Consider the following 10,200-nt stretch of genomic DNA (forward strand, 5'->3'; position numbering starts at 1 on the left):
CCTTCGCTAAAAAGTAGCGTAAGATGATATATTTTTTTTTCTGTTTGCTTTATGATTATCATATGCTAAAGTTCTTACAATCTAATTGCAAAATAATTTTTAAAAGTTCTCTTTCGCCTTTGAAACAACAGAAGTTGAATGCCCTTGGTAGATATTCAATGCACAAATGGGCATCTGAAAACCCCCTACAGGACTGTTTGATACTCTTAGAAAATACAGCTGCTGTAAAGATAAGTTTCCAAATAGCATGAAGGGGTCTATTGCTTTGATGTGAATGATGCAAACATCAACCTATGCCCTGAAATTTGAGTTCTCAAAAAACTGAAGTCCTCTAACATGGAAAAGTCACATCAGGATTCTTCCATATGTGAAGTTGTGCTGTTTACATTTGGTAAGAGATTTTCCATTTGCTTCGGTATCTAAAGTATGTGATTTCCCAGAATCTTATCTTCTTAATTCTTGGAAAATATAATGGTCGTACCAGTGAATCTAATTTATAAAAAGAACTCATGGAAATGGGAAAATTAAATAAATTAGTTCAGTTTTAAGGATCTTGAAAGTTAATCAAATGAAAAGGTAGCAACAATGGCTTATTTGATTGTTGAATTTTACCCAGTTTTTTCTCTGGCAATCATAGCCTAGGTTAAGCGTGATTATGTGTTGACCAAGGATGAATTGAAGCCCATTTGTCTGAGAGAGATGCTTCTCCTTTTCCAGATTGTGAACTTGGTACTCAGCTGTGCCGTTAATGACCTTTTTTTCTCTAATTCAGAGGCCATTTTACTAAAGGGCATTATGCCCTTAATGTGGCATTAGTGTGGGAAAATAACTTAATGTAAAATGTGTTACATTGTATTGCAGTATTTTGCCTTTTTCTGAACACTAATTTCCTAATTCTACAAAGAGCGCTGAAAATTTCACACCCAAATTTGGCAAGTCAGTTTCCATGTGCAATTTAATTGAATAGCAAACTCATTAATGCCAATAATTAATATCTGACCAAGCAATTATTGATGCTAATTAGAATTAATTAAAAGCTACGTGTGTAAATTTAGGCACGGGGTCAGCACCTAAATTTTATGTGTTAGTCAAAAAAAGGGGCACAATATTTTGATAGTGGTGCATGACAGAGCTGGAGTGACTGGTCATCCCCCCTGCCCAAAGAGACCCCCAGGCAACCCCCAGGACCCCTGGAAAACCCCCACTCTGGACCACCAAAGTAACCTTTCAGGTGGGGGAGATTGAGTGCGGGGCATCAACTCCAGGGGGGATGCTTGAATGGGAGAGGAGTGATTGCGTGGGAAGAGGGGGCTTGAGTATGATGGAGCTGAAGTCTGAGGGGTCCTAGAGCTAGTGACCCAGGAGCATTGGGCTACAGCATTGCAGTCCAATTCTCCTGGATTTGTAAAATAACCCCAACAATAACTCTTGGGTTATCTTAACATGGTTTTCGGAACCTAATGCTATTTGCAGTGTATCATTGCAAGTCACATTAGTACATTTGTATAGTAATAAGATGCAGAACATATTTATTTTACCACAGTAGAATTAGGGACTTTTAAGTCACATTAAGGCTCAATTAACGTGATTTAAGGTCCTAATGCTACTTAATGAATTTTCTCCTAAATGTAATGTATTGCGCATTTAACCTTGATCACTTCTTATAGTTTTTTGACTATATATCTGTATTTGTTTTCCTTTTGTGCATCAAGCTAAAATTACAAGAGACAATGCAGAACAGGACCCTGGTGATGGAATTCATTATTCGAGGATTCTTGGGTACTCAGAATCAACGTGTTCTTTTCTTTGTTGTTTTTCTTGCTATCTACCTAATAACTGTGATGGGAAATTTGATGATCATTGTCCTCACAAGTGCTGATTCACGCTTGTCAACACCTATGTACTTCTTCCTGGGGAACCTTTCCTTCTTAGATCTGTTCTGTATATCTACAACTGTCCCAAAGATGCTGGTAAGCTTCCTGGAAGATAAGGGAGTGATTTCCTTCTATGGATGTGCTGCTCAGCTCTACTTTTTCCTTTTCTTGGCATGCACTGAATCAGTCATCCTAGCCTCCATGGCTTATGACCGTTATGTGGCCATCTGTGATCCCCTACATTACACCATCCTCATGAACAGAAGAGTATGCATCCAGATGATAGCAATATCATGGGTGGCTGGAAATATCTCTGCGGCAACACACACAGTGAACACTTTTAGATTACCTTACTGTAGGTCCAATGTCATCAATCATTTCTTTTGTGATATCCCTGCCTTGTTAAATATAGCTTGTGCCGATATCTACATCAATCAAGTAGTGGTCTTGGTTGTTGGTGGATTTCTAATGTTAGGCTGTTGCTTTTTAATAATTATATCTTATATGCGTATCATATCCTCCGTGTTAAGAATCCCTTCAGGGCAAGGTAGAGGCAAAGCTTTCTCCACTTGCAGCTCCCATCTCATCGTAGTTATGCTATTCTATGGCACAGGCAGCTTTACATACTTGAAGCCAACATCAAGTTACTCAGCAAATGAGGACAGTGTGATTTCTGTATTCTATGCTATCATTACCCCTATGCTAAATCCCATCATCTACAGCCTGAGGAACAAGGAGATTCAAGAAGCAATGAAGAAAATGATCAGTGGGAAAACATTTTCTTGTAGAATATAACCATGCTTTGACGTTCTACCTCATTTGGCATGCTCTCTAAAATTTTACCCCCTCCTTTACAAAGCCACGCTAGAGCTTTTAGTGCCAGCCGCCATGGTAACAGCTCCGATGCTCATAGAATTCTTACAAGTGTCCAAGCTGTTACCGTTGCGGCCGACACTAAAAACGCTAGTGCGGCTTTGTAATGGAAGGAGTTATTTACATGTTTTTTTTTCCCCCGTCCAGTATGTTTTTACCTGCTATTTAACCCATTATCAAAAGAAATAATTTTAAATGAAAAAAATTAGAGTCAAAAGATGTTATAACTGCCGATACTGCAACCAGTATTAGTACTATAGTGCCCAAGTGGCTTTCACTAGTTTAAAATGCTGTGTGTGGAAGAAGTATAGTATTACACTGAAGACAAAGATCCACTATTTTATTGCAGGTGAAGACCTTCAGCAGCATTCCTGACTTCATTACCAGGAAAGAAATAAGTCATAATATGGTAGATAAGTCATAATATGGTAGATAGGCCTGTAGTTGCCAAGTCTAGTCCTTGAGTAGGTTGGAAAACAGGTTTGCTTTACAAGAAATTCCATTGAAAGCATACTCTCATTTCTAACTCACCCTCCTACCAAACTTTCAGGAAATCAATTAAAACCTATCTCTTTGATAAATTTCTCTGACTCCCTCCCTGTAATCCTGCCTTGTATCTCCGACATGCCTCCGGATATCCTGACTTCTCCCGATTTGCTAAGTTAAACTGATTGTCTTGTTTGTAACCTCGCTGTCTATGTACAGTCTCTTCTCTGTTAACCGCTCTGAACTGTTATGCTACTGCGATATACAAAAATAAAGTTATTATTATTATTTGCATGCGGTTGATGTAATGACTAGCTTCCTTCCTTTCCTTATTAGGGTTATCCCCCCACATACACACAAAAAAAGAAGGTAAATTTGAGGGCTGTCAAGAATCTGATTTCAGGACCACTAAAACATACTGTCCCCATAAAATTACAGGAAGATTCTCAAAACTTTTGCATGTGCATAGTCTAGTTAGTAGTTTGGAAGAATGAACAAGACAGGAAGAACAAGACAAGAAGAACCAGTTCCTCACAGGATAACAAAGGTAAAGATAATAAAGGCAGGTCTTGTCAGACAAATCCAATCAATTTCTTTGACTGGGTGACCAAAGAATTGGTTAGAGGGAGAGAGCTAGAGGCGCTAGAGGTATGTTTAGATTTTAGCAAAGTCTTTGACAGTGTTCCATAGAGGCATCTAATAAATAAACTGGGCTCCAAATGGATCGATTGGGTCAGGAACTGGTTGAGTGGAAGAAGACAGAGGATAGTGATCAATGAAGATTGCTCTGAGGGAAGGGATGTTACCAGGTTTGGTTCATGGACTTGTTATTTTTTTTCATCTTTGTAAGCAAAATTGCTGAAGGGCTGACTGGCAAGATTTGCCTCTTTGCTGATGATACCAAGACATCCCTGATGGTGTGAATAACATGAGGCAGGACCTAGCAGAGTTTGAAGAATGGTCTGAAATTTGGCAGCTAAGATTTAATGCTAAGAAATGTAGAGTCATGCATCTGGGCTGCAGAAACCTGAGGGAACAGTACAGTTTAGAGTGTGAAGAAATTTGTGCACGAAAGAGGGATGTGATGATTTTAAAGTAGACAAGCAGGTTGAAAAGGTGACAATGGAAGCTAGAACAATGCTTGGGTGCCTAGGGAGAGGAATAGCCAATAGGAAAAGGTGGTATTGAATATTAGAATATTAGAAACATAGAAATATAGAAACATGATAGCAAATGAAGGCCAAATGGCCCATCCACTCTGCACATCCATATCATCCACTATCTCCTCCTCTTCCTAAGAGATCCCATGTGCCTGTCCCACGCTTTCTTGAATTTAGATATAGTCTTTGTCTCCACCGCCTCTACTGGGAGACAATACTGTCAAAAAGATATAAAGAGGATAGAGTATGTTCATAGGAAGGCAACTAGGATGACTGATGGTTCACATCATAAGGCATATGGGGACAGACTTAAAGATTTCAATATGTATACTTTGGAGGAAAGGCAGGAGATGGGAGATATGATCGAAAAGTTTAAAAACCTACATGACATAAATACGCATGAGGCAAGTCTCATTTGAAAGGAAGTTCTGGAAGGAGAGATGATAGGCTCAGGAGTAATTAAAGGACATAATTTTTTACAGAAAGGGTGGTAGATGCATGGAATAGTCTCCTGGTAGAGACAAACGGTGTCTGAATTCAAGAAAGTGTGGGTCAGGCACGTGGGATCTCTTAGGGAAAGGAGGAGATAGTGGATGCTTTGGATGGACAGACTGGATGGGCCATTTGGCCTTTATCTGCCATCATGTTTCTAGGTTTCTATACCAACAAATAAAAAAACTCAAAACTCCACTAGATAAAGGGAGAAACCTCAAGCAAGTGCCAGTAAACAGAAACCAGCAGAATGGAGTGAATGAACTGGAAACACCCAGATTTATTAGTTCACATAAAATAATAATTAATGATAAAAAGTCAACAAAAACAGTAACAGCTGGCAAAGTTACAATATAAGCAACAAATAGTCCCAGTATGTGCCAGTCTATGTGTAAATGAAGCAGTCATCAATTCATGACTAGTTCCACCTTCTTGTGAACAATGCTAGTTGAAAATGATGACTTCAAATACAAAATCCTGAGTAGTGTAGAAAGGGTACAAGTGGTCAATTTTTTGACTGCATCAAGCTTTACAATAAGAGGAAATATTTATTCACTCAGAGAATAGTTAAGCTCTGGAACGTGTTGCCAGAAAGAATATGGGAAGAGTTGTTTGTGTAGGTGGTTAAAAAAAAAGATTTGGACAAGTTCCTGGAGGAAAAGTTCATAGTCTGTTATTGAGATAGACATGGGGGAAGCCACTGCTTGCCCTGAATTGATGGCGTAGACTAATACTACTATTTGGGATTTTACCAGGTACTTGTGGCTACAGGTGGAACCTATTTTAGAACAGCAGCATCTGGTATGGGGAAGCCTAGTCGAGCATCAGGTGTGTAGAGTTACCTAGACTTGTGTGTTTTAAAGAGGATATATGTTGAATTGTGAGCTAAAAGCAGAATACAAATGTTTTAAATAAATAATAGAGAGTGGGCTAGTGAACCATAGAGAGGAGGATCCAGGCCCATAATGCACTTAACCACAACATCTATGGTATTAAGTATGAGCCCATCAAAACCCACTCAGACCCTACTATACTGCCATATAAGTACAACCTGCAGCCATAAGGTCTATTGGGGTGGTACACAAATGGGTATAGTAGGTTTGCGGGGAGTTTTGGGGGGCTCATCATAAATTATAATGGTGAGATATGATACCATTTATGTAAAGTTCAAAGCTTTGCCCTCTAAGGTGCCCCACTACTCTATTGGGATGTCTATGTGGCCAATCCACTACTATGCTGACCCCTCCCACATCCAAATAGTCTGGATTAGGGCATTTTGAAGAGGGACATTTATGTATTCTAAAATGGCCAGAAAAGTAGGATGTTCAAATAGGTCATTTACAAAAAACAAAATGGACATCTATCGGTTTTGAAAATGGATGTTTCCTCGCCCCAATTTGGATGTCTTGCAGGATACGTCCAAAGTCATACTCAAGCATACAAGTGGTTGCAGTTGAAGCAGGCCATTCAGAAGGGGTTCCCTGATTGGCGAAATTTAAAAAATCTGTATAGTGTGCGGGCCTATGCTTCCAGACAGATTTGCTAGGGCAACAGCCAGCCAAGTGGTATAAATTAATATCGGAATATTTGAATAAGAAACCAAAAACAAACCAAAGGGACATTTGGAGCATTGAGACAAAGCAACAGATTTCTGCTACTCAATGGCCACGGATTTGGACTTGGAGGATAAGATGTACAGCGTCAGCATTTTTGAGATAAACTTGGTATTTTCTGTTATATAGGATTTTTGGGTCCCCTGTTCGTTTGCAAAAATTAGATAGTTCAAAGTCTAATAGATGCTGGCATTGTCATCTCGAAATAGGGACACTGGATCATCTGTTGTACTATTGCCTCTTAATACTCAGCTTCTGAAAGTCGATACGGGTTACAATTAATAGGATACTGGATACTTCCATTCCGATGTCATAAGATATTATTCTATTTGGAACTATATTACAACCCAAGCCTCCAATTTCTGCAGCTAAGACTAGACTACTTCTTGTTATGACTGGGATTGCTATAAAGATAATCACAAAAAATTGGAAGAATTGGGATAAACTGAATCATATCTTTTGGTGGGAATCCCTGTGCTTATTGTATCGATATGAACGTATGAATTCAGAACTAACTGGTCATTATAAAAAATTTAAGGAGATTTGGGGTCCATTAGCAAATTTTGTAACAACCATTCACTAGTACAAGCCTACCATTTTAAAAGAGTTTTATGCACATCTGGGATGGGCGGGAGTTTGGGGGGGAGTGGAAATGTATTTCTATTACTATTTGTTAGTTATAAGTGCTGTTTTATTGTACCAATTGTATTTTGTATGCACTTTGTGTAGGTTTTAAAATGAATAAAGAATTAAAAAAACCCAAACAAACCCAAAGTCATACTTAGACAAAGTATCAAAATGCCCCTCTATACATCCAGAACTATAGAGGGGTGTGTTGGAGGTGTGCTATGGGCGGGCTTAGACATGGATGTCATTCCATTTTCTCAGTAGTTGGTCCCTCGCTTTGGAATGTGATGCCATTTTATCTTCACAATGAAAATTCCTTAAGTAAATTTAAAACAAATCTCAAAACATTTCTCTTTAAAGATGCCTGCCAATAAGTGGGGGGGGGGAAAAAAAAGCTTTTAAGAAGCGACATCCCTGTTTCCCTCTTGCTACTCCCCTTCCCCCTCCCCTTCCTTTTATTTTTATTTATCATTGTAATTAAAACTTCCCTATCCCCCAAAACCTCTCGTTTCCAATCAGTCCTAATTTGTCATAGTTTTAGGTTTACCCACCTTTTATTTTACCCCACCTAAATAAAAAATATTAGACCTTTCCAATTTTTAATATTGTAAACCACCCAGATACATGTGATGGTTGGTATATCAAACCATGCAACTTGAAACTTGCATTAATAATCAAACCTTTTCTAAGACATCCTGTACGGAACTAGATGTTCTGAGCTAGACCAGTTTTAAAAGTGTCTGTGTCAAAAAGGTACCAAAACTGACCACTGGAGGGACTGAATTATGACCCCCTCACATTCCTTCTGTGGTCACTGAGCCCCCCATACACCTCCCCAAAATCTGAATGAAACAGTACATACCTGTCTTTACAACAGCAGCACCTGGTATATGAAAGCTTATTAGAACAGCAAACAGGTGGCTTAGGTAGCCTGGCGAGTGGGCTAGTGAGCCATAGAGAGGAGAACCCATGCCCATGAGCCACTCTAACCACTATATTTATGGTGGAAAGTGCGAGCCTACCAAAACCTACCAAAATATTACTATAATGCCACATAGGTTCCACTTGCAGCAATAAGGGTTATTGGGGTAATAGACAGGTTTGGGGGAGTTTTAGAAGGGGGTTATGGTGCAATGTAATTTTGGTACCCTTTATGTGAAGTACACAGCAGTGCCCTCTAAGGTGCCCCACTGATTTATTGGCATGTCTATGTGGTCAGTCCATGACCAAATGGTCTGGATTTAGATGTTTTGAACTTGGATTGTTATGGATTGAAAACATAATGTCTTACGCAGATGACATTTTGCTCCTCATCCCCACAAACAACAACCAGTCAGATGTCACCAACAAAATATCAACCAATATTGAAAGAATCCAAAATTGGGCAACAATCAACAAGCTAAGGCTAAACCAAACCAAAACCAAAATTCCACACAGCCCAACCGACAGCACCGACAAGCATCACTCTCCCAATGGGCCACACCCTCACAGTCGATAAAACCTCCAAAATCCTAGGCTACATTCTTGACTCCACACTAACCATGGAAGCCCAAATCTCTAATATTCGGAAAAAGTCCCTCTTTACCATGAGGCAACTAAGACTCATCAGGCCGTACTTTCATCAACATCACTTTGCTCTGATTGTACAGTCAATGGTCCTAACACAGCTGGACTACTGTAACTCTGCCTACATGGGTATCAACAGCGCACTGACCCACAAAATGCAACTCATACAAAATACAGCTGTAAGGCTAATTTTCAGGTGGGGGCGTACCATGGCCCAGTACAGTGGCATGATAACCTTCTCTGATCTGTTTGCGATCCCCTTCTTAATCATTCCTAGCATTCTGTTCACCCTTTTCACCGCCACAGTGCATTGCGCAGATAGCTTCATTGACTTGTTGATCAGTACTCCCAAGTCTCTTTCCGGGGAGGTCTCTCCAAGTACCAGACATCCTGTATATGTAAACTATATAAACCGTTTAGTTTTAAAATGGTATATAAATTTTTTAAAATAAATAAATGAAACTGGAAATACACATAGCCATTATCAGAGATAATTAGCCAACAGTGACTACAGTTATCCCTGTTGTGTGATTAGAACTCCATCCCAGGTGGGGTTAGCAAAGTGTTGAAATATTTGTGCTGCTAAGTCTAGGTATTTATGCTAGCTTGGAGAGAATACAAGGAATTTGTCCCCAGTTGGTGATGGCAAAGACTCCGTGTCCAGCACTGGTTTATACAAGTAGGGCAGAGAAACGATAGCCCTCAAAATACAGCTTTCAGAAAACTAGACAATCTAATGTCTAAATAAAATTAGTATTTAAATATCTATAGAAAGATGATAAAGAATATGGAAAACCAGAAACAATTTATGACTTTTCCAGCATCCTCCAGCCTTCTCTCTCTTTCCAACTGAAATTTAAATCTCTTACAGTTGAATATCTCGTTGAGATAGATTTGGAAATGTGAAGCCATCCTTTTTTGCTACAATGGTAAGGGTACGTTTGTAATATGTCTGTTTTTATTTTAAGACTATGGGGCCCTTGTACAAAACTGCAGTTAAAAGTGTCCTTAGCATTTGCTTACAGGAGTCATTTCTGTGTGCTAACGCCATTTTTCTACATTAGTAATATAGCCAAATTTCTGAGTTTTTATATTAATATAATACAATACAAAGCAATTATGATATGTCACCAATTTTTATATAGTATGATCCCTGAATTTTTAAAGAGTTTCATGTCTGAGTATCAGCCGTTAAGATCATTACGCTCTGAAAGTTCAGCATTGCTGAAAACGAAGGCTAACCCTAAATATGTGGAAACAAATTCCATGACTTTCATATGTGCAGGGGTTAAGTTGTGGAATAGCTTTGTTGGTCATATTTGAAAATGTAGAGACAAGAGCTCATTTAGGAAAATGTTGAAAAACACAACTATTTGTAGATGCAGTTCTTTGAGAAATTGATTTTATGCAAGGATTGAATCTGTTTGTTTTGTTCTTACCGTGTTCTTAATTTTACGATATTTTATGTATGTAACTATTTGTAAACCATTTTGGAACAAAACGGTATAG

At 38.8% G+C, this 10,200-nt stretch overlaps 1 protein-coding gene across 1 annotated transcript; it reads left to right on the forward strand.

The window, feature by feature from the left end:
- The first annotated feature begins 1,730 nt into the window (after positions 1 to 1,730).
- Positions 1,731 to 2,669, forward strand: LOC117349637 (olfactory receptor 1019-like). Its single transcript, XM_033923229.1, has one exon. It carries the CDS (start codon positions 1,731 to 1,733, stop codon positions 2,667 to 2,669), a length of 939 nt encoding a protein of 312 aa, XP_033779120.1.
- The last annotated feature ends 7,531 nt before the right edge of the window (positions 2,670 to 10,200 follow it).

Source organism: Geotrypetes seraphini, chromosome 16, assembly GCF_902459505.1.
Source record: "Geotrypetes seraphini chromosome 16, aGeoSer1.1, whole genome shotgun sequence".
In the NCBI taxonomy this organism is placed as follows: domain Eukaryota; kingdom Metazoa; phylum Chordata; class Amphibia; order Gymnophiona; family Dermophiidae; genus Geotrypetes; species Geotrypetes seraphini.